Source organism: Vombatus ursinus, unplaced genomic scaffold (genome assembly GCF_900497805.2).
Source record: "Vombatus ursinus unplaced genomic scaffold, bare-nosed wombat genome assembly UNPS02009205.1, whole genome shotgun sequence".
NCBI classification, from domain to species: Eukaryota; Metazoa; Chordata; class Mammalia; order Diprotodontia; family Vombatidae; genus Vombatus; species Vombatus ursinus.
In genome coordinates, this window is record NW_020948983.1 from 47,286,741 (window position 1) to 47,312,210 (window position 25,470).

The window sequence follows — 25,470 nt, forward strand, 5'->3', positions numbered from 1 at the left end:
AGTCTGTATGTAGACAAGCTGATTCAGGAATGACTCAAATAACAACAAGTCTTTCTGTTTGTTAAAATACAGGAAATTTCATTTTTTGTGATGTGATTTGATACTTGCCATTCTTCTCTCTAAGAAAATATTCATGATATATGGGCATGTCTACAAGTTTTTGTTCTTTGTCCTTCCTGAACCATGGTCAACAACCATATAAAAATGCTTAATTAGTAAGAGATGTATAAAGTAAAACAACCCTGAGGTTTTACCCACACCTCTCAAAGTAGTAAAATGATTTCAGATGGAGAAATAGACCAATTTGGATTATCTATGATACATTAATATACTACTAAAGAAGTTATGGTTGATTCCAACAGCTTTAGAAAATAATTTAGAAGTACAGGAGACAAGTCACTGAACTGTTTACACTCTTTGTCCTGGTGATCCACTAGAGGGAATATACCTCAAGGATGCCAAAAGCAGAAAGATTTACATATATAACAAAATATTCACAGCAACACTATTTCTGGTAGCAAATAACTAGATTCAATACCATTTAGAGAATGGTTCAACAAATTGAGGCATATCAATATAAAGTATTACTGTGCAGTAAGAAGTAGAAAGATAAGGAATTCAGAGAAACAAAGTAAGACTTGTATGAACTAATACTGAGCAAGGAAAGCAAAATCAGGAGGATAATATACATAAAGACTACAATAACAAATAAAAACAACACTAAGTTTATTTGCAAAAAAACAAAAACCAAAACAAAACCAAACCAAAACAAAACAAAACACAGAAGAGGGAACATACTTCCCTGAATAGAGAAGTGCAAGAATGAGTGTGGAATAGGCTGTCATATATAGTAACTGGGGTCAATGGGAGAGATGACATGTCAGAAAATGACAGGTGTAAAAATATTAGGCATAAAAAAATTAGCAAATCACTTCTTTTACAGTTTTACTCCAATGATAAAAGATTAAAAGCATCTGAATTTGGTCCAAACTAAGTAAATAGTTACTATACTTCGATGAATCTCTGATTTTATATTTTAATTCTTAAAGAGTTTACTATTTAGTGAACTGAAATTAGTTCACTGGACTAAATGTTAAAATCAATATACATAATACAATACTAGGGAAGATAGCTGAGACAGTAAAAAACAGACTGAACCATGACTCAGAAGGCCAGAATTTTAGGCACAGCTGTGAGACTTCACCTTTCTGAGCATCAGTTTTTTCATCTGTAAAACAAAAATTCACCTTGTCTCTTAGCATCCCTAGCTCCATTCAAGGCTGAGCTCAACTGATCCTTTTGCAGAAAGCCTGTCTTTATCCTTTCAGTCTTGTGTGCTCCCTGCCTCCAAGTAAATTCCTTTGAATATACTATCTACATGCTTTGTACTTATCAAGTGTATCCATTTCCCCTTTGGAGATAATTTCCTTAAAGAGGAGAATTGTCTTAATCTTATCTAATTTAGTCCCCCAGCACCAAGTATGCCTTTTAATCCTAAATATTATGATTCTTAATCTTTTGACAATTATTTTTTGCTTACAAGGTTATCTGAAGTCACAGGTAACATGGCCAAGTTTCTTCTTGGTTTCTGGATTCAATAAAAGCCAGGGCCACTTTCTGACAGTACTATTTATTGTTCAATATCTTCTAGAAAAAGGTCTAACAGTCTTGCTCTTTAGGTGGCCCTGAAGTCTTACTGATGAAAATTGAGGGTAGAGAGCCAAGAAAGAAAAAGGAAAAACATAGAGAGTCTTGTCTTGGGCAAGGATCTTGGTTTTAATCATTTCTGTATAACCTAAATTGCCTTGAACATAACACACAGTCACTAAGTGTTTGCTGAATAACAATGGTAAATGATGTATTTTTCAAAAAGTTAAAGCAAAAAAAATTAAATTTTTAATCTTTTAAGTGTAAAAAGTGCAAAAATCTAACTATTTGCAAGCTAAACAGAATGACTTGAATATTTTTGACATTAAAAATAATTTATATTTTTTTTAAGAAGAGGCAATGGCCACTCAATGAATAATTTAATTCTAATTTTTGGTCAGTATTTATTATTATTCATATTGAGGGAAAAAAGGGTTCTAGTTATCATAGCTTAAATGAAAAGCATTTAGAAAAACAAGTAAAAACATATAACCCCTATTAATGATTTGATAAACCATGAAAATATCTTTAAGAATCCAAATCTGGAATCTTTACCTGTTTGGACAGAATCTAAATTTTAGATAGCTCATAAGCACATGTATAAAAGTGGCACTGCTTCATATTCAAAAATAGTATTTATACAAAAAGTCTCTAAAGTGGCTATGAATATGTTGAATTACAGCATACAGGTGTATCAAAATTTTCTTGTAAGTTTACTCTGAGAAAAAAGAAAAACATTAACAAAAAAGGAATATTTTTAGCTAAGTATTCAAGTTTCATTTTGTTAGCAGTTAACACAACACTTTGGAAGAACTAGCTGGTATTGGCAATGTGTTCTTACATACTACATTAAATTTTAAAACAACATTTAAAGTCCATATATTCAATTATAATCAAGCCTTGAACTTTTAACAGAAATATTTTAGATTCAGTATAGTGCCTTGCATACAGTAGGTGCTTAATGTCTGTTAAATTGTTGAAATGAATAGTAGAAAATAACTTTTTTAAAAAAACTCCAAAAACTGCACACATAACTTGTATTTCAGTTGCATTTTATCCAAACATAATTTCATAGAGATTTGGATATTTTCCCCTGCAAATACACTAAACAGTTCAACATCCTTTTCTCAATACTTCATAAAGAATCCAACAATTTTATCAGCAACCGAATTTAATAAAGTGAGTACCAGACCAGCAGTCAGAAGACCTGGATTCAATCACCTATCCGTGTGAAAGTGAACAAACTATCTAACCTGTCTCCTCATCTTTGTAAAAATCAAACAAAAAAACCAACAGACTAGATAATTTCTAAAGTCCCCTACTGTCAGAGATGCTACTAAGGATTTTTAATGAAACCTAAGCAAAGAAACTTTGCAAGTAATGCTGATGTGACACAAGCCCATTACAAACCAGAATTATAAATGGAAAGCTCTAAAAAGTCTTATATTCACTAAATCCGGTTACCCAAAAAGACTTGACACAGGCACTGAAAAACAGTTAAAGTTTTCTTAAAAGCATGACCTTAATATTTTCTCTGGTAATCTATTACTTTAAATTCTCACTGTTGCAAATGAAAACCAAGCAGACTATTTTTCACTACAAAGTTAATTCCAGATTTTTTTTTTAAATGGCTTTTGTTGGATTTGGAGTCAGAGTTCTGCCACTTACTACTTGTGTGTAATTCTCCCTTGGTCTCAGTTTGCTTATCTGTAAAATAAAAGGTGACCTTTGACATTCCTTCCTGCTCTAAATCTATAGTCATACTATCCTGACTCTTGACAAGTTCTATCAGCCATTATACTTAAGTGCATAGATATAGACAGAAAAACTAGGGGCAGGACCTTCCTTCTACTAATGACAGCCCACTACAGAGGCATTCAGATGAAAGGGCCTTATCTGAATACCAGTTAAGGTCCTGATTAATGTTTACCTGGCAAAAGCACTGGTTCCAGCTTTTTAATCTTGGGTTCAGGATTCCTCTTATCTTCATCCTGAAATACATTAGAGGAACTTTAAATTTTAAGAATTTCTTTTACTTTTTTAATTCAAAATTTTGATTTAAAGTTTCTTTTCTTATTTAGTATGAGAAACTTAAGCAAATCTTCCAAATTCATTAGTCACTGACGCCTAAGGTCCATATGTTGATACAAACCCTTAACTTCTCTCATCTTTTAGTGAGTTCTTCCTAGACAAAGGTTAAGTCTTAACCTGCGGTTTAGTGAATTTAGTTTAGAACATTTCAATAACTGCCTTTCACTCTAATTGGCTTGCTTTGTATTTTATTTCAAGCCTTGAAAAACACTCTGAGAAGGGGGTCCATAAGCTTCACCAGTCTGCCTAAGGGGTCTGTGATACGGCCCCCAAAAAGGTTAAGAATTCTTGCTGGAAAGACAGATCTCCAGATTTAAAGAACCCGAGGGAAACCTTCCCAACCGCCTTCCCTCCCTGCTACAACTGCTGTTGCTATTATCTACCCTTTCTAACGAAACCTTCGCTCTCGGGCGGCAGCAGCAGGGCATCCGGAGAGCCAATGGCCAAGCCGCGATGGCCCGTCAGGGGGCAGCGACGTGAGTGGGTTCAGAGAGTCCAAGCGGCGATCTCCGCGCTAGCGAAGCAGCAGCGTTATGGACGCCGACGGAGAGCTCACTGCCCCGGCAGAAGAGTTTTAAAAGTTTCCCCGGGACCGGCCGGGGGTGGGGGGACACTTGAGACAAGGTGGGTTTCTCCGATCCGGACCCGGTTGGTGGTTTGGGGGGTCGGGGGCTCGAACCTGAGTGGGGATGTTGGGCGGGGGCTTGTGTGAGGGTGGTGAGGCTCCCACCACAGGAAGGAAGAAGCCTCCTCGTGGGGTTGCTCCGCGAGTGGGACACGGGACTCGTGGGCTGCCTCCTCCCCACCTGGAAGACGCGAAGCCCGCACCACTGGAGTCAAAGGGGGAAAAGTCTCGACCCTCTCCCCGCCCCCCCCAAGCCCCACGCGAGCCCAACACTTTGAAGTGGGGGGAGGGGAGCCCCCTTCTCCACCCCCTCCCCCGGTCCTGGAGCTGGTCGGCGGCGGGGGGAGGGGAGGCTGTTTACCTGAGGCGGCGGCGCCGGCGGCAGGAGGTAGGACCTGAAGGTGGGTCGGGGCGGCTTAGAGAACATGGTGCCCCCCGCGGCTGCTTCTTTCCTTCCCACCCTTTCTCAGCAGGGGTGGTGGGGTGACCCACCCCGGTGGGGGGCGGGGAGCAGCGGCGCAGGCAGGGCTACCTTCCTTCCCCAGCCACGGCCACGGAGTATCCCGGAGGAGTCGCCCAGGCCGTCTGGGTCTGCGGCCACCCCCTCTCACCCCCCACTGGGCGGGCGGAGACAGGAGTGCCCGGAGCGGGGAGGAGGAGGAGGAGGAGGAGGAGGAGGAGGAGCCGCGGGGGCCGAGCCAGGCGTGACGCGGCCCCTTGAGTTCCCAGCCCCCGGAAGGGACCTCCCTTCCACCGCCCCCGCCCCACCCCGCGGGAGGGGTGTTTTGGCGGGGGAAGAGGGCGGAGGTAAAGGTGGAGGTGTGGAGCTTGCGCGCGCACCGCTGCTACGAGAGGGAGGCTAGAGACTCTGCAGCCGTCAGCCCCACAGCGCGAGGTCCTCCCCCGTGCTGCCGGGGCGCCCCCCTCGGGCGCGGGGAGCGGCAGCCATGTTGAACAAGGAGACCCGGGGAGCGGGCTTCTACGGCGGCACACTGGGGCCAAACGGCCCCAGCTGCCCTGGAGGGAGCTCGGAGGTGGTGGCGGGCCGGAGCGCTAGATGCCTCAGTCCGTGCCGGCCTCCTCTCGCTCCCCTCCCTTCCTTCCCTTGGACAGCTCCCTCGACTCATGCCTGTTAGTCATCAGACTTCAGGGATTCGTTATTTCCATAAGGGATCTGAAAGCCCCGGATTCCCTCGTGGGGCCCGAGGGAGCTGTGGGACGACCGTCACTCTCTGTCCCTAGGGCGGGGAGGTGGGACCGGGGCCAGGCCCGGGCCGCACCCGCTGGTGAGCACTCCTCCGTGAGCCCAGAAAAGTACTCGAGGCGTAATCATCATCTCCGCCTCCGAGGCTCAGGCTGGCCTTCCCGCATTTCAGGACACAGTTAATCCTCCAGACTCTTGGTTGCAAATCAAGTCAACAAGCGTTTGTGAATGAATGAAGTTTTTATTAAGCCCTTAGTACTGTGCCTGGAACGTGGTAGGCGCTATCAATATCTGCTGGGGTCTCCCTTCCTTCTTCCAGTGTGCAAAGTGCTGGGGAGACAAATAGAAAAGGAAGAGCTCCTCTCAAGAAGCTCACATCCTAATGGAAATCAAATGGAAAAGCCCACTGGAACCTGGGAATTAATGATGCTTATTGATTTATTGGCGAGAGAAATCATTCGTGACACCTGAATTAGCCCAGAGAGGCAGAGATGAGGGAGCCCGTTCCAGGTGTGTGCAGAGGCACAGCCTGTGGCTTTCTTTAAGAAACGAGTGGGATTCGGGAGGGTACGTTGTAGCAAGGCTGGCATGGCCTGGGTGTAGATAAGGGCCCAAGGCTGCAGGCACTGCAGAGCTTAGGGGCTTGATTCCTCCCAAGCATAGTCTGGGGTGGTCAGCTTTGGAGAGCGGAGCGGCAAGAGTGAGTGCCCGGGTGAAGATGAAGATGAAAGGATGTGGGGGAAGAGTCGAAGATGACGCCAAGATTCTTAATCCCGGTGACTATGAGAAGAGAGAGAGATGCCCTCTGCAGGCATATAGAAACTTGGAGGATGAGCTAAAAGTTTAGGGGCAAAGAGTTGTATTTTGCATACGTTGAGTTTAAGCTGATGTTGGAATATAAAGTTGAATAATAGGATCAAAGATTTCTAGTTAAGAGAAATGGCTCAAAGTTTAAATAATGCAAAAACAGTGGTCCACAGATGAATTTTACTATTCACTTAGTGAATTCTTTACTGAATTGACTCTAATTGAGCTTGTAAGACTCGAAACAATTCTGATTTCTCTTCTTGTATCCTTAATAATTCTCTTGCAAATGGGATTAGACACGATAGCCACTGAAGTGCTTCCCAACTATGAAATTCTATGGTTTAATAATAACAAATAACTGGAGCCTTTGGGTTTCATGTTGCAGGGTCTTCTGAGGAACAGTGCTATATAATTAGATCCTTTTTGTACTTTCAATAATAAAATCACTCACTTAGAATTTTAGGATATATTGAATGGTGTTATAATGAAGCTCTAATTTAGCATACCAAAAACCACAAATAATCAGAGTACAGCAGTGGTAAAAGCTGTAAAATTAAAAACTTTTTAAAAAGTTTTACAATTTTAAAAACTGTAAAAATTAAACATTTTTAAAAGTTCACAGGAGTCACAGAGTTCCTTTTTTTCTAAAACTATCTTATCTTGGAATCAGACCTCCAGAAATCAAGGTGTCTTGGCTGTCTAATTTTTGACCCCAGCAACTCAAACTTTTATGAAGATTTTTAATCTTATTCTACTGAAAATGTGATCGATCCTTTAAAAATTTAGTTGTCTAGAGCAGAAGTGTCAAACTATGGGCCTGCAAAATTTCCAAGTCTAACCAGATTAAAATGTAACTGGGAAATGTTTAGCAAAAATAGTTACTTGTTGTTGTTCAGTTATATCTAGCTCTTCCTAATCCCATTTGGTGTTTTCTTGGCAAAGATACTGGAGTGGTTTGCCATTTCCTTTTCCAGCTCATTTTATAGAAGAACTGAGGCAAAATAGGGTCAAGTGGCTTGTCCAGGATCACACAGCTAGTAAGTGCCTGAGGCCAAGTTTAAACTGCAAGATTTATTCTTTACTCCACGCCTGGTATTCTATCCACTGCGCCACCTAGCTGTCCCAGTACAACATAGATAATGTTAGTACTTGGTTTCTAAGTCAGTATGACACCACAGGGATTTCTATTTGAGTGTGACACCAGTGTTTAGAGTATTTAAGAACTGGTGGCATAACCCCCCCTTCCCCCCACATTTAAATAGATATTCAACCAGTATTTCAAAATAAACCTACTTTTACCTAAATATCTGTTACAGATTTTGGATCTTCTTAGGGTTTATAGCTCTATGTGATATAAAAGTTAAAAACGAAATTGTCCAGGTGTTTTATTTACATTAAGTCAGACACTGATATTCAATCCAGTAAATCTAACTGTTGTTTTTTCTTGGTTCTCATTCTCTCTGACCAATCTGTGGGTCTGAAAACTTCCTTTCCTGGCTTCTAGTAGATGGTAAGCAAGGGCTATTTGTCTTTTCATTCCCAGTGATCTTCATACACAATCCTACATTTCCCATTTTTTAATAGACTGTTTCCCATGCCTGGAATGCTCTCCTTCACCTTCATCTCTTAGAAGTCTCTGGCTTCCTCTGGTTAAGTTTCTTGCCCAAGCTCACAGTCAATGTGTGATAAGGGTAGGACTGGAACCAAGTTCATCCTGACCCTGCAATCTCTATTCAGTATGCCAAAATGTCTCTTGCCTAACAAAATGTACATGTAGGTGCTTAATAAGTAAATGGTGGTTGATTTGAATTCCGTGCCAATTAATTCAGATTCTCCTCTTATCTCTCTTACTATTTCTTTTGCTGACTCCCTTTTCTTCTTCCACCTAAATATAGGCATCCCTCAAAAGTCAGTCTTTGGACCTCGGCTTTTTCTCTCTCTCAAAACATTCATTTTTCTCATCAGTTTAGCTAGCACTTTTATGCTGATGATTCCCAAATCTCTATCTCTATCTGATCTCTCAAGTTACAGTCCAGACTAGTTCTGGGACTAGTAACCTATCCAGATGTCTGCCAAAGAAATGACTCCACATGTTTTCTCAGTGAAAATTCTTGAGAGGCCTAGGGGAAAAGGTAACTAGAGTATAATGAGGCATTTGAAGAGATGGTGATGAAAACGTATGGTTTTTATTATGGAAGTACACAGCATATCCACTGATGGTTGTGAATCTTATATTGATGTGACTGGTTAATGGTTTTATATTTGTGTTATATTATGAGCATGCTATGTTTGTGAAGAAGAATATTCCAATAACTCTTAGAAACTGGTACTAATTGCAAATACAAGTCATTGCCAACAGTGTCCAAAGGTAGGAACTGAGAAATAGAATGGAAATAGGAAGGAGAGGACAGTGTACGATGCTAAATTATGAATTAATAAAGACTGTAAAATTAACTCTTAAGTTAATGTTTTATAACCTTGTAAAATATACTAAAGCATTGTAGCTAATTCAGTTCAATAAATGCTTTATAAGCATATAACCTGAAAAGAAAGCACTTCACTAGAATTTTGATGCAGTTTGGAAGGATATGATATAATAAACTAATCTCTGGAGGTGAGATTCTTTTTTTGTAAGTAAGGAATGCCTATGTAAATACTTCTACATATTGTTTACTTTAAAGGTAGGCTTTTTAACATTTTTTGTGTCATGGACCCCTTTGGTAGTCTGGTGAAGCCTAGGGATCCCTTCCCAGATTTATATTTTTCTATACATAAAATTAAGTACATAGGATTACAGATTAAACTAATTATTTTGAAATAATTTTATAATTAGCAAAATATTTTCAAAACAAATTCACAGGCTCTGGGTTAAGAATCCCTGCTTTAGAGTGATCACATCATAACAGATGCAGTGGTTACAAAGTAAGTAGAAAGACTTCTGATGTTCATTTAAAGTCCCAGACTAAGCAAAATTGTGCTCCCAAATGGCGCAACTGGGTTCTTAAGGCATATTAACTCTGACAAGTCACTTAAGGAATTAAACTTGTATATGTCCCTACCAATTTATTGAACTTAAATATGCAATACAAATTACATTAGAGTTTTCATTTCTAACTCTGCAGTTAGGAATATAAATGAAGTCAGCATTCTTTCCCACTCGCCTGACAAATATTTTTCTGGAGAAGAGTGAATGGCTATTTATGGTTGGTTGATTTAGGCAGCTGGTTGCTTCATGGGGAACTGGTTATAGGAATTGACCAATTTTCTCTGTGACTAGCAGCTGTCTACTCCCATGAGTTATATATATCTTCATATGGCAACCAATACGAACTTTTTAACTGACTCTTACATAACTAATCTCTGAGATTAGCAGCCAGAGTAGAATTTAAAAAAAAAATCTAGTTTGGTTTAACGCGACTCTTTTCCAGTGATATATTGCAAACTGTGTCTTAATTGGCACTTTTCTGGGGAGACACCACATTGATGGGGTCTGGGATTCATGTAGTGTTGAAATATACTATAAAAATGTATTTTTTATGTGAAGAGAATGTAGTAGCAAAATTATTTTAAACACTTAATAATTAAGGAAGTACATTACAGATATCCTATAACACTTTACTCAAAGTCCACATTATAGGACCTCTTTATGGAGAGGTATACCTAGCTAGATTACGGAGTATAAGAGTTTATGGTCTTGAATATAAATCTTTTCCTTAGGAATTGAGTTTTTGTTCATTTAAGTCAGTAGTCTATTAATTACAAAGGCTTTCTAGTTTCCATTATTTTTACATTTCAAAAGGTAGTTTCCTACTACAGTCTCATATATACAGTTTAAGATTTTTAACTGTTCTACATTATTCATTTCTAATAATTTTGGATTTAACTTTTCTTAGTGAAATAACTGGGACAAACAAATCAGTGATTTAAGACAATTTATAAATATTTTGAAAGAGAAACACTACATATAGTGTGCTAAATTTAAAAGTACAGGCTATTATTTTTTTTTAAAAATGCTACAAATATCTGTTTTGATGGTATAGCAGATATAGAAGAAAATAAAAGGCATTATTTAAAAACCAATTTTATTCCATATGGATTTATAAAATCCTCATAAAATGTAGTACAGAAGTCAATTCCAAATCACAATATATGAAATATTTTATTTATAAAAGTAAATCCCAAATCCTGGAAGCCAAAAAAGAGAAATTCAACTTCTACAGTTTCAGTAATTAGAAGCAAAGCTGTTGCCTTACACGAGGGGGCAGTGTAGATAACTACCCATGTGACATTGATTTGTACAATTTCAGGAAGGTCTCCCCTGTTCCAAGCATCATCCCTAGTGGCATGCTACTGTGCCAGAAATTTTGCCACTGAGGGTTATTACTCTGGATCTTGAAAATATCATGATAAAATGTGATTATCCAAGGAGCTAAAATAACTGAAGCCCTTATTAGCTAACACCTTAGCATTTAATTAGTTTAGAAGATTGTAGGCATAGGATAAATGCTTGGGGACAGGTTAGTGGAGTAATAGTCAAAAGTGAAGGTAGTAGAATGTCCCAGACATATATTGCCTACTTAACTTTTTGCCAAGGTCAGCCCTGACTATGCTTGCTTGCTCACAAGTTACTGGCCCCAATTCAGTGATCCTTAAACATAAATCTTCATTTGAAGAGGGGGTTGGGGGGGCAGGAAGGATGAAAAGAGAAGTTTCTAGTAGCTAAAAGGAGTTATGAATTTTTTTAAAGCCAGTCTTTGAGTTTTATTTATAACTGTGAACCTACAATTACAAATATATAGGTATAATTAGAGGTTGATAATAGTGGTAATCCTATTGTAGCAGTCAGTAAGAATTTAGTAAGCACCTACTATATACCAGGCACTGTACTAAATTTGGGGGTAGAGGAGGGTGGGGATACAAAAAGAGGCTAGACTGTCTCTGCCCTCAAAATCTAAATGGAGAGCTCGAAATCTAAATGGAGAGACAACAAGCAAACAAAAATGTACAAACAAGCTATATATAGGATTGTATGAAGAAAATAATACCTTATTATTAGATCCTTCATTTTCATTAACAAAAAAATCTTGATTGTTATAAAATAAGGGTTTTATTTGCTGTAATTTTTTTTTACAATTTTTCAACAAATACAATAGTTTCTCTGTATAACTAAAAACATTCTCTAAATCAGGAATAGGCAACCTCAGTCACTGATGCTTTGAATGGCACCAAGGGGCAAATTTTAGATGCTTTCTACCACTTCCCAAATTATAATAATAGCTTACATTTACATAGTGCTTTCCAATTCACAAAGATTTTCCTCACAACCCCAGCTGCTAGGTAGTGCAAGTATTATTTCCCACATTTTACTGGGAAGGAGCCTGCAGTTCCTGGAAGTTAAGTGACTTTCCTATAGAACAGGGACTCAAATCTATGTCTTCTGACTTCTGGTCCACTGGGTTTTCCACTACATACACTTAATGCACATATTTTTCTCTTTCCACATCTAATCTGTTGTCACCTGTTTAACTTTTACTTTATTCTATTCCTGTCTAAGGAGTGTGTGGCAGTAGTGTTCATACTTTTACTCTTTAACAATGCTAGTTGCTCATAGAAATAAGGACTTTGTTGTCGCCTGCACGTTGATTAGCTAATTTTTCTTGGTTTATTGTAGTAATCTCTAAGTTGTCTCTCAGCTTTCACATTCTGTGATTTTCTGATTTTTAGTTTCATTTAGCTCTATTGTGCCTGAACAACACAAATTTCATTAAGAAGTATCCTAAACTGAACTCTTAGTGGTTATAATGACCAAGCTTGGCTCATAAGAAGAGATGTGAGAACACACCTCTCTCTCTTTGCAGAAGTGGAGTTGGTTACTTGGGTGAGGGAACATGCTCATCTGAATCATTGGATTCAGTTAATGCTAATTTTATTGAACTGCTTTTTTGTCTTTCTTTTTTATTTTTTATTAATGATGATTTTCTGGATGAGTGAACATATTAGAGATTGAGATATAAAAACAAAACATTTCAGTAAGTTTTCTTGAAGTATTATATCCCTGATTCAACAGAGTATTGTTTTAAACTTGGGGCATTAGTATTTTATTTAAAAATAAATGCAAAATTAGCCCCCAAAATTATGAACAAGTTTTTCAGAAAGCTATGCTAAATGTCTAAACTAATCAAGATAGCACCTGTCATTTTTTAAAAAACGCTTTAACACTCAGTTTCTGTGGAGGCTTTCTCTTGTTGAGCTTTCTGTGCTTCTGATGTATTTCCAGATACACCTACTAGGTTAGTTACACTGCTGGCATGCCCGAGTCTGTCCAGTTTTTCCTGAATGGACTTGGCAGTCCGAGAGTGAGCATGTAAACTTTTTGACCGTATGGAAGGGAATCCGCAAGTTCGGTCTGGTTTCACAGACAGTAAGTTTTCTGTTGTAGTTGAAGTTCTGCCAATGACAGCTAGAGAAGAGCGAGAGGCTTTGGGAACGGCTTCTTTGACATCACTTTCATCTTCCGTGTCTGTTAAGTGCTCTTTTTGCTCTGCTTGAATTGCAGCTTCAGATACAGTTAAAGAGAAATCTGTACTATGAGAGCGAGAAATTTTCTTTTCAACTTGATATTTCCATTCCGTAGTCCACTGTTCAACTGTCGTAGGGAATACTTGGTCCATTATTGAACTATAGTCTGTACTCCAGTTATTAACTCCACCAATTAGCTTTCTTTCATGAGAAAACACAAAGCTTCTAGACTTCATAGATGTCTTTAAAGTTTCATCGGGGTAGTAACGTGTTACTTTTGTTTTTTCTAATGGGTAAGAAATAGCTCCTTCTAACTTTGTCCTTTCTACTTTTAATTGAGTATTCTGAAAATCTGATCTGGCCTGTCCATTTATAACATCTGTTTGATTTAAGCCTTGGGAAACAGTTTCATCATTTTTTGAATTTCCCTGCTTTTCATCTTCTTCTGTTGAAATACCAATATTTGGACCAGAGTTTGGCAAAACATCCTGTACATTGTCTAGTGTGATTTTACAGCAATCTTGTGTTGTTGATGTATTTGTGTTGGATATCGTACAAAGGCTTCCCTGACACTCTGGTACCAGATGCGTCCTTGATTCCTGACCATCCTTCTCTTCCTTCAAACGAAATGAACAGGTTTTTTTACGCAATCCAGGCCCAGGTGACAGAGGAATGACACCATCCTCATATACTAACTCTTCTCCATTGAAGTGGTATCGATACATGCTATAGCCATCAGAACTGTTGACACTACTTTGTCTTAGGAGAAAAGTTACATCACATTCTGAAGATGCTCTGGAGCGTGTTGGTACCAGTTCAGACTTATCAATTCCTGCAAGCTTTTCAAGAGCATTCACCATTCTACTTGATAGTTCTTCTAGTTGAGAGAGCCGAAGGTCCACAGTTTGTAGTGAAGCTTTCATAAAATTTTCTCTTTCATTTACTTCTTCTAATCTCATTGACATATTTTCAACTCTGTTGAATAGAAAATAACAGATTGAACATATTGAAAGTCTAAAGAAGAAGTAATATAATAATGAGATTTTCAGGCTTTTAAAAATTATGAAATACTAAATAGTCTCCCTAGAAACTATATGTGTGTGTATAGATATGGCTATAGATACAGATATAAAACTAGCCAGTAATTATTCTAAGGTACAGATGTTAAATTGAAGAAGAAAAAAAGACCTGGCTTTGACCATGTCAATCAATCAATAAACATTTATTAATTACCTACTAAATGCCAGGAACTATGCTAAGCACTGAGTATGCAAAAAAAGCCAGAAGATAGTCCCTGCCTTCAAGGAACTTACAGTCTAATAGATTGTGTCAGCAATTATAATTTTGATAGCAAAATAAAATATAATAAAATCTAAATTACTTTAAATTCAGAGGATGGGGGAAATATACTTTCAATTTATCAAATTTAGATGCTTGCTAATAAAATAATGGAACATTTAGTTAGCTGGGAAATAAGAGTTTCTTTAAATCATTCACTTTTGAATAGACCAATATTGACTTAATGAGGTTATATTCTAAAACAAAAGGGGATCAGAGTGTTTCACTGTTAATTGTTTTTTCACTAGAACCACTGGTGATTGCCTATAGAATTCTAATATTCCATGGAGCATAGTTTAAACACCACAAATGTAAATCATATGAGATGGATTTAACTTCCTAATGAGCAAAGGAAATGTACTGTTCTGTTCCTGTAGACCCCAGGGCCCACCTCTGCTGGGACTGAGGTTTTTTAGTGGCCCAAGATTGAAGCCTCCAGGACAGGAAGAAGAACTCAATCTGGAAGAGAGCCAAAGTAAATAGTTTGGGAGGGGCAGAGATATGGTGTTTAGCTGGGGAACCAATTCTGAAAGCAGAATTAAATATCCAGGTTGATGTAAGGAGTGGGGAGAAAGACATTGTTATGTAGAAATGCTCAATACTAGGTTAACATTTGGGGAACTGAATATTGCAGAGTTTACACTGCATTCATTTTCTTATTGTACTTAAGCATTTTTATGTCTAGCCACCTGAAACTGGATTCACCTTCCATCTTTCTCTTTATTAGTTTCATGTAGAGATTCTTTGTAGGCAGTTGGAAATGCTGATTTAGAAGAGAGGCCAGGACTGAAGATATACACAGACTGTCAAGAAGAGGATGAGAATATAGCAAAAGAGATGTAGAAAGAATGGTTTTAGAAGGAGGAGGGCAACCAGGGTAGTATAATGTCTGTGAAGCCAAGAGATGACAAATTACCCCATGAGGAGGAGGTGTTTAACAGTGTCAAAAGCAGCGGAGATATCAAGAAGGTTAAGTAATGGAACAAGGCCACAAGATTTGGTGATTAAGAGGTCAATGGTAATCTCATAGAAAGTAGTTTACCTAGACTGGTTGAGGCAGAAGCCAGATTGCATAGAGTTGATAAGAAAGTGAGTGGTGAGGTCGTGGAGGAATCATGTCTAGACATTTCATTCATGAAGGATGATGGAACCACCACATTTGGACCCTAAAATTATGGTCTGATGTGTGCTAATGGAGGTGATAGAGATGACACTAAAGAGAACAAAGATAAAGAAAGTAGATGGATTGGATCAAGTATATATAGAGAGGAGAACTGTGCTGGAGATTGCTGCAGCTGTTTGTTTTTTGTTCTCAAAGAGTTCCATGACATCAGTGAGGTGATACCATGACATGCAAGTGAATTGGATTTAAGTGAGGGAGGGCTATACAAACTCGCCAGCCTCACTTTCTCCTCCAGAGCCATCTGGATCCAGTGGCCAGATACAGAGCAGGACTACTGAAGATGGCCCAGGATGCAGTGGGGGACCTTGGCCTTTTCAAGCTGAGGTCTCTAACAGGTCAGTTTGACTGATACCTCAGTTTGACTGAGGCAAGGTCTATTCAGTGATTAAGGCTTAACAAGAAATGAGGCAAAGACTGGCCTCTTTAAAACAAACAAACAAAAAAAATAGATCTGGGAGGGGAAGATCCTCAGGGTTTCTGGCCAAAACAGAAACAAATGCTAGTGCTGAAAGTAATATAATTATGAAAATGTGGAGGGACCTAAGTACAAAGTATCTGAAGGGGGGAAGATAGCAAAGGCATGGAAAAAAATCAAGGACCTTATTATTACTCCCAAAAGGTACCAGAGACCATAAAACAAATATCAATATGTATTCCACTCTCTCATCCATGTAAAATCTTTATAACAGAAATAACCTTGTTGAATGACCCTCTGATAAGAAACATCAAATTTGTCATTAAACAGGAGGATGTATGTTCGTCAAAGGCACTTGCATTGTGATGGAGGAAATTCAATGAGGGTTTGTCAAGTCTTTCAGATGCTCCTGTTTTCTGTTGATTGTATCAAGTTCACTACCTCTGGGAAAAGATCTGTAATCACTGAAAGGATCTTGGGCTGTCCATCCACATGAGAAAGATTAAGTGGATAAAGAATGTCTGTTGCACAAAATTTAACTTGCATATGGATGAAGACCTTATGGAACTTGTCAAACCTTATGTCTATCTAGAACAGACAATACAGAGAAACAATGAGTTGGGCCCTGAGTGCTAAAGGAGAATGATAACAGGCTGAATTGCTATCAGGAAATTACAAAGTTTTTCCCACGAAAGTAAAGACCCATCTTTTAAATGCTAATACTTTACTGGTGTCTCTGACTCCAAAGAACTAAAAATGAGTCATCATACAGAAGGTGTGATAAGTGTGAGCAAGCTGCAACACATAACTAACAAGGATTCTGATGTCATCAAAGATCTGTATGACAGGAAGAGAAAGCAGACAGGTAGTGTGGCACAACTGAGAGATAAGAGATGGGCATCCTTATGATGTTGGGAAAAAGAAAGATCTTTACCATGTTGTGTGCAATCTCCCGCCACCATAGCAAACTTTTGAGAAAAAAATGGATGAGTCATATGGGATAGATGGGTTACAAACTACATCTTTGGAAGAAATTGTAGATTCAATGAGATCACAGGTTCAGTTGAAAGGTTATTGGGTTTTTTGTAGAAGAAACTTGGATGACTAATTTCTGACATAATGTAAAGAAAAAAAGTTTGCTTTTGTAGCAGGTTGTTCAACTCAAATAGTCCTCTCTCAGTCCTTCAATCACTTCATTCCTCCTAAGAAATATAAAACTTAATGTCTTTGTTCCCCAATAAAAAGAAGGAAATTTTTTCACCCTTCTGTTTAGAATAGGAATCTCACTACCTCCCTTCTCTTTTTCTAATACTGTGAGATACTTGTTTGACTTAAATTTTCTTACTGTCACTGAAGTTATTTGTTTTACATGTCTTTTCCAGGTTGCCCCAGAAATGCTTTGGATGATATTTCAGCGACTGATTTTACCTCTACTAACATCTTACTCCAATGCTATTCCATGGAGGTGCCCTCCTGGTTCTTATGCTTGAGGGGCACCATTTCTGGTATGATCCACAAATTGGGATAATAGGGAGCATAGGACCTGTGATGGACTGGCTCAAGACCTACTTCAGTTAAGAGAGACCTATCACCAGAATAATGACAATGGGGGGTTAAAGTTTTTGGTCACATCCGCTTGTGACACATCATCTACCAAGGTATGTGGACCTGTGATTGGCCAGTGGAGGGAACATCCCCAGGGTGGGACAGTGAATCGAGAACTAACTTTTTTTAGAGTCTGAAGTTTAGAGAAGCTCTGCTACTCCTGTGTGACCTTGAGCAAGTTACTTAACTTCTATGACTCTTTGTATCTTTATCTGTAGGGGGTTGCTGAGGTTTTTGAATGCAAGTACAGATCATTTGAATTATTAAAGTAACTAATTATTAATTGGTTAAATTATTTAAAATTATTAAAATTATCAAAAATTATTTAAGTAGGTAGTTAGGTGGCACAGTGGATAGAGATCAGACCTAGAGTCAGGAAGACTCATCTTCCTGAGTTCAAATCTGGTCTCAGACACTTACTGGCTGTGTGACCCTGTTTGCCTTGGTTCCTCATCTATAAATGAGCTAGAAGGAAATGGCAAACCACTTCAGTATCTTTGCCGAGTAACTCCCAAATGGAGTCATGGAGAGTCAGAAATGAATAAAAACTGACTGAACAACCACCATTTTAAAGTAATAATGCCCCATACAATAGAACAGAACATTTGAACAGAAAATAAGCTTGTTTTCTCAAATCTGCTTTCCTCCCTTGGAGAAAAAGTCATATATTTCAAAAGTATACCAGTGTATGTGTGTCGAGGAGGGGGTAAGGAGGGAGATGAACCTCAAGTAAAAATAAAGTTATCTCTTGATTGTAGCTGTTTACATCATGATTTAATGACCTGTTTGTTTTTTTCAAAGAGATAAATTCTGGGTTAGTTGCTAGGTTTTGTGCTAGTGTCAATAAGTTAGTCAACAAGCATTAATTAAGCACTTAGTATGTGTTAGGCACTATGCTAAAACACTGAGACTACAAAGAAAGGCAAAAACATTTGTAACATATTTTTCTTTTTTTATTTTACCTAGGTGAAATGAGCCTTTATCAGATTCACATCTATCCAATTCCTAAAAATTTGAAGGGATATCAACCAAGTGGCCTTTCCTCTGAATCACAAGAGTAGTTTGAAGAGGATTTTCTTTTCCTTGTAGTTTCTTTCCCTCCCTTGTAGTTGCATTGACTTCATAGCCTAAACTTCCCTCATCTAACCTAAGAGTTTTGAGAAAAGAATTAGGGAAATTTTTTTCTAACCACAAAACACATGATTTCCCATGTGGCAGTCCTTTAGAACAATTCCTGAGGTCTAGTCTTCCCCATTCTTTTAGATCAAAGGAAACCAGAAACAAATGAAAACTATGCACTTAACAATGAATTTAACTTTAAACTTCACTTAATTTATAAGTCAATTCCCACACTCAGCTCTTTGTGTAGATCTTCTACTGAAATCCTTGGACAGAATACCCCATAGTTGAATCTTGCAGAAGATGTTAAAGTATTATTTACACAATCTACTTCAAAGTAATAACCATTGCTTTTACTTTCTAACTTCCTAAAGTGACTCAATGATTAACAGGTTGAACTCTGGATTTTTTCCATTTAAAAAAGGATATACCAACCATTCTGTAGAGCAATTTGGAACTATGCCACTGGGCTATAAAACTGTGCATACCCTTTGATCCAGCAATACCACTGCTATATCCCAAAGACATCCAAAAAAAGGGAAAAGGATCTATTTGTACAAAAATATTTAAAGAAGCTCTTTTTATGCTGGCTAAGAATTGGAAATTGAAGGAATGCCTATCAGTTGAGGAATGGCTGAAGAAATTGTGGTATATAATTGTAATGGAATATGATTATGCTACAAGGAATGACAAGCAGGATGATTTCAAAAAAACCTGGAAGACTTAAATGAACTGATGCATAGTGAAGTAAACAGAACTAGGAGAATGTTGTACACAGTAACAGCAGTATTGTTCAATGAAGAACTGTGAATGACAGCTATTCGCAGGAATACAATGATCTCAGACAATTCCAAAGGACTAATGATGAAGCATACTGTCCACCTCCAGGAAAAGAACTGATACTGATTGAATACAGACTGGAGCATGCTATTTTTCACTTTTCTTTCTCTTATTTTTTTTCTTTATTCAAGTCTTGTACAAAATGATTAATATGGAGATGTTTTACATAATGGCACATGTATAACCTACATCTGCTTGCTTGCCATCTCAGGGAGGGGGAAAAAGAGGTTTGGAGGGGAGGGAGAGATAGAATTTGAAACTCAAAACTTTAAATAAAAATGTTAAAGAAAAAAATTTAAAAGGATATAGTCTTATACTTTATTCAGGTCTGATAATATTTGGTTGTTATTTAATTTTACTTTTTCTCTTTAGTCCATGGAGGTGAGAGATGTTAGCCTGACTTTGCAAACTGAAATGAGCAATCATATTTTAAAAATCTTTAGAATCAATTTAACATTTTATATTTGATTTAAAAAAAAAACCTAAAGAATAATTTTCTGTATTGAATTCTGTCACCTTCAGCATTAGATTTTTGATGAGTCCTCATAGGTTAAGGACTAAGCAGGTCTACCAACTCAATTTTACATAAATCATTCATGATCTGTCACTGGTCAATAATTTTTTTATCACCTTCAAGGACATGTGAGGTGTGAAATGACTAGAAAGTCTCTACCATCTTTTGCCTATATCCTGACCTACCTTTCTTCCTGGTACTTAGTTTAAATGTGATATTTCTAAACTTTTAAAGTGTTTTAACATTTAAAATATTATCTGTATTAGGGAATTTCAGAAAAACCTTCCATTTGAGTTACATTCAAGTATATTGGTACATAAAGCTATGATATTGTTTGTAGTAACTTCTAAGACTATATATAAGCTAATAATTCAGTATTTTGATTATATTTTCACTGTATCAGATCTAAATTCATATTCTCATGGTAGGAATTATAATATGTCTTTTGTATATGTGTGAAGCTGAGAACTCTAGAGTCTTGTAGTAAGCCTATTATTAAAACTTTTTTCATGTGCAATGATCTTAATTCACCTGCAAGGCATTCTATAAATTATATGGAAGCATTTCCTTAATGACAGGGCCAAATGTCAACATAAAATAACATATTAGTTGGACAACTAGGCCCAGATGATACCTGAAGAAATTCATGCTTTACGATCTCATGGTTCTGTGTACTTGAGGTCTAAGACTATTTCCACCCTGCAATTATATCCAGATTTGTAGACAGTAATGTCTCATTCACTATAAAATATACAACTTAGCTATTTTTGTTTCTTTCTATTTCCTTATGTAGGACTTGCCTCTCCAATTCTATAATTGTAGTTTTCATTTGTTGAAAACTAAAGGAAGTCTAGTAGTTAAAAAAAAGAAAGAAAAGTTTTAAGCATCAGAACCAAAATACATCTTGAATTTCTTAACTTCTCCAATCCCCTTGAGAAAAATGATTATTAAAGAACCAATTGTTAGTATTGGGGAGATCCAGAATTTTTTCCCTTCCTCATTTGGAGATTTGGTCAAGCTTAGTTCTCTGAAGGGCAGAGCTGATGATGAGATGAAATCTTGGAGTTGTTTCCCCACTCAACTGGAGAAACTTATAAAGAATTTAATGTAAGGTGAATTCTGTTCAGCTCAGTCTTGAGTGGAGGTAGATCCTTTATTTAGATTGCCCAAGGCTGGGGGTGATCTAGATGTAAATGACATAATCAAAGTCATATCTCCTAGCCCCTCATTAGAATAGGCCCACCTCTTATTGTAATATTCATTCTTCTCATTAATTGTTAACCAATCAGAGTTGACTACCACCCTCTGGAGCACCCACTTTTCAAAGGATATATAGGCATTGAATGGATTCCATGAGGTGTCTTTAGCATTCAAGAGTGACACTGACCCTTTCTATTATCTAGTAGCGTGATAAAATGATTAATTATCCAGAAATTATGTCTCTCAAACTTTTCATATCTCTTGCCTTCTTAGTTTGCTAGATAATACAGTTAATCCCTTCCACATTGTGGCTTTCCCACATTGTGATCTTGATATATGACAGGTCGGCAGTTTTGCAGAAGCCACAGATGACACACAAAGGCCAGCAGACAATACAGAACAAGTTTAGAAACTCAGAAATGCATAAAATATATGTATAGTATTGTATAGTATCAACATATTTTATCTTTTAATACCATAATACTTCAGACTTCTTCTCTGGTATAAAGGGAGGGCCGAAGAATTTTACGTGGATTTTCCAGATAGCAGGGGTGCTATGCCCCTAACCCCCAGGATGTGGAAGGGATAACTTTATATTAAATGGCAACTAAGAGAATCTTCATCCTGATTACTTTTGATTTATTAGCAGCTTTTAGTATCAAACATTACAGATTGGTTTTAACCAGTTTTAATTTGAAATCCTTTTTCTGAGAGGAAACAAAAATAAGTTATCTTAGTAAATATTAATTCATTAAGAAAAGTGCTAAGGAGAGGTGAATGGGAGAGAGAGAACATGTGCTTCATTTCTTTTGAGTGGTTAAATTACACTAATAATATCTGAAATATATTTAGTGCTTTAAAGTTTACAAAATGATTCTTATTTGACTTTTTTTTTTTTTTAGGCAATTGGGGTTAAGTCTTATTTGACTCTTAAAACAACCCTGTGAAGTAGGTACTACAGGTGTCATTATTCCCATTTTACAGCTGAGGAAACAGCCTTAGAGAGGTCAGGTACTTGAACATGATCACGTGACTGGAAAATGTGAGAAATAAGATTGAAAGGCAATTCTTTGTTAACTTTTAGTCTTCAGTGTTCTGTTCACTATACTACTCTATCTGTTATTCATTCATTCATTCATTCAACAATTTATTAATTAAATTAAATTCAATGTCTAGGCATTGGGGAAGATTTAAAGATAAATTAAAACAGGATCATTATCCTTAAGGAGGTTGCATTCTATAAAACAGATGAATAATACAAATTAGAATGTAAGTCCAGTCCATAAATTGGAATATAAAATGCTATAATCTCAGATGTCGGAGAAATTGTTTATAAATAAAGTGAATGTCTTCTTTACAGGTCACTTCAGTATTTGGCTACCAGTCTCCCTCACTACTCCGTTTGCTACTTTTATCCTAGGCAATTTCAATATCTGTATTTACAGCTTTTCAGATTGTGACAACAGTCTTTTATTCATTGCTCCCTCTCTTTTACATTCCCTACCCCTTGAGAAATGGGTCTAGGGGTATTTGTTTCTGTGGCATGTTGTTTATCCTTCTCAGTTTCAGATGCTAGAGGTGATCTCTACAGGATTGAGAGTTCAAGCCATGATGACTTAAGATGGGCCAGCTTTGAATCCCTAAGAAGCCAGGGTGTCTGGGACTCGAATCCAAGGTGGGGTTTTTGGACTTCGAATTGGAACTATGATCTGTAAAATTAGATCTAAAATATGAACTAAGCCTCTTTCTCTCTCCAGAGACTGAGATGTGAAGGGGGAAGGAAGATTATGCCTTCCACATGTTGGGGAAGTAAGTTTGTAGGTTTGTGATTATATTGTTTTGGAGAAAGTATTTCTGTGTAAAAGCTAATTTGCCAGTTAGTAGTTAATGGAACTGAGGTATAGGAGGCCATCTCCTACATATGGAGGAATGCCATCAGTTGGGGTTAGAGCCAACTATAAAGAGCCTGGATACCTCCAGATCCCATTAAGGGTACTAGAGAACCCTGGAGGGGTGAAATGGTGAAATCTAACCTACCTAGTCTTCCAGGCCAGGGGATCAGAGTGGTCCATGTTACATACATTTTTCTACTTCTTCTACCTGTCCCCTCTCCCTAGCCATTGACTTGGCCTCTTTCTGGAGAAGACTAAGGCCATGAAGCATGGATTCTCTCTCCTCTCTAAAAATCTGTCTCTACACAACTTTTCATCTTGCCCTTTTTCAAAGGAAGAAATGTTTTCTCCAAAGTTAACTATGCCCTTATTCCCATTATTTTCTCCAAGACTTTGCTCCTTAAATTATAGCTTCTTTCCAGTGTCTTGAATTTTTCACTCTCCACTGGCTCCAGTGCTATGCTATATATATATACACACATATACACATTATACATATATGTTATGTATATATATATTATATATACATATACACATATATAGATAATATATACACATGCATGTTTATTTTCATATATAATTTTTCAATCATATGTATACATACATACAAATACACATTATATATACACACATTTACATATACACACATATATATATAAACACATACATATATACTATATGACAAATCCTTCATGTGACCTTATTTCTTCCTCTAGTTAGCATCATATATTTCTTTTCTCTGCTATGATTCCCTCTGCCAGTTTTCCTGCTTTTGTTCTGATCAGGGAGCTAGAGCTCAGAGGAAAAACTCCAAAGAAAAGGAATCCAAGACCCTTGAGGAATCAGTTCACACCAGCCTTCAGTTAAGCCCCAAATCTTCCCAGAGTGAAAGGCCTTGCCATCAGATAAAGGCGCCAAGGATTTTGGAACAGATAAGGGCATAGCCTCCTTCTTGGAGATTAGGAACTTAATCTTGGGCTTTTTCAGGACCACAGGGGCCTGCATTGGTGAAAGGATGTCGAGGAAGAAATTGGAGAAAATCTGTGGCACAGCATTTGCTTCGGATCTTCCTTAGATAACAAGTGGACTAAGAATTTTCCCCTGTTGATGATAGGATCCTAGACTAAGTTTGTCCTTTTAGCTTCACTCTTGGCAAGATGATTGACTCTACTTCTTAAAGCCATTCTTTCAACCGTACTCTTTCTTGACTCCAGTTTTTCTGCCAAGTCTCCTACTTAAGTTCTGTCTAAAACTGGTTGCTGACTTCCTGTCCACACTTCCAGTCAGCAGCCCTCTGCTAAAACAGTATTCAATGGGTCTCTCACCTACTGATTTCCTTTATTTCACCCAAGACCCAACAGTTCCTTTCCATTTCCATTTCTTGAATTAGTAGGTCCACAACTACTGCCTCTTTTGTTTTGCTACCTACTTTCTTTTCATCACACTGCAATATGGTTTTTGTTTCCTCCTCTCTACTAAGCCTTCATTTTCGAAAATAAGACGTTATTCTTGAATTGTGAAGTATTTTACACTATTAAGCAACCTTCCCTTCAGGATTTTGCCTCCCTTGTTTTCCATGAGGCTGTCTATGTTATCCTAGCTCTACACCTAAATCTCTGACAAATTCTTCGTTTCCTTCAAGAGTTGATTTTCTTCCTCCTATCACATATATTTGTGTATTTCCTAAGATTGAATCCTTGGCTTTGCCTTTCTCTTTCTATACTCTAACCATTGGAGAACTCATCCATTAGGAGGTATAGCAAAAAAGAAGAATTTGGAGGTGGAAAACCGGGGTTCAAATTTCAATAGATGACACCTAAGGTCCCTTCTAGCCCTAAACCTATGAAGCAGTCTCATAACTTCAATTATCACTTTTATGCAGATGATTTGAAAATCTGTATCTGACCTTTCCCTCAAGCTCTAGTTCAGCTGAATGTCCATTCTTATTTGTATGTTACTGTTATCACCTTAATTTAACATGATGTCTAAAACTAAACTTCTCATCTTCCTTCAACACTCTCTTCCCCACAACAGTTCTTTCTCCCATCTTACCAGTCACCTCAGCTCGAAACCTGAGAATCATCTTTGAACTCTCTCCCTTGTTGCAGTATCCAATCAGTCACTAAGTTCTTTCAGTTCTTGAAAATATCTATTATCCCATAAACTGTTTTCCTTTCCTACTATTGCCACACCCTGTTCAGATCCTTGTGACCTCATTTCTGGATTATTTCAATGGTGTGGTCTTTCACACCAGTCTCCCTCTCCTTCAGTACAACTCTTACCCTATTGTCCAACTCAGTGTTTCATGGACTTACAAATTCCTCAGTTTTATCTCACACAAATCCTTGCATCAGCCACGCATTTAGGGGTAGAGTCGGAGTTGGAGGCACACATTTAGGGTTAGTGTTAGAACTGGAGGCATTTAAGGTTAGAGTCAGAGGCATTTAGGGTTTGGGTCCTCTGACTCTAAC

The 25,470-nt window shown here is 37.7% G+C and overlaps 2 protein-coding genes and 1 long non-coding RNA gene across 3 annotated transcripts in view; 1 reads left to right on the plus strand and 2 right to left on the minus strand.

The window, feature by feature from the left end:
* MTMR10 (myotubularin related protein 10) overlaps positions 1–4,964 on the minus strand; it is an 80,484-nt gene extending 75,520 nt beyond the window's left edge. Inside the window, exons 1-2 of the mRNA XM_027851494.1 lie at positions 4,725–4,964; positions 3,578–3,638 (exon numbers count right to left, since the gene is read on the minus strand). Coding sequence (XP_027707295.1) covers positions 3,578–3,638; positions 4,725–4,790 — 127 coding nt within the window. The 5' untranslated portion in view covers positions 4,791–4,964. The remainder of the gene's footprint in view (positions 1–3,577; positions 3,639–4,724) is intronic.
* On the plus strand, positions 4,247–19,031 carry LOC114035405. Its single transcript, XR_003568220.1, has 3 exons — positions 4,247–4,362; positions 17,212–17,487; positions 18,401–19,031. It is a non-coding gene; the product is annotated as an uncharacterized LOC114035405 (long non-coding RNA).
* The window catches only part of TRPM1 (transient receptor potential cation channel subfamily M member 1), a 167,339-nt gene continuing 154,455 nt past the window's right edge, over positions 12,587–25,470 (minus strand). The window contains exon 27 of the mRNA XM_027851493.1: positions 12,587–13,868. Coding sequence (XP_027707294.1) covers positions 12,587–13,868 — 1,282 coding nt within the window. The remainder of the gene's footprint in view (positions 13,869–25,470) is intronic.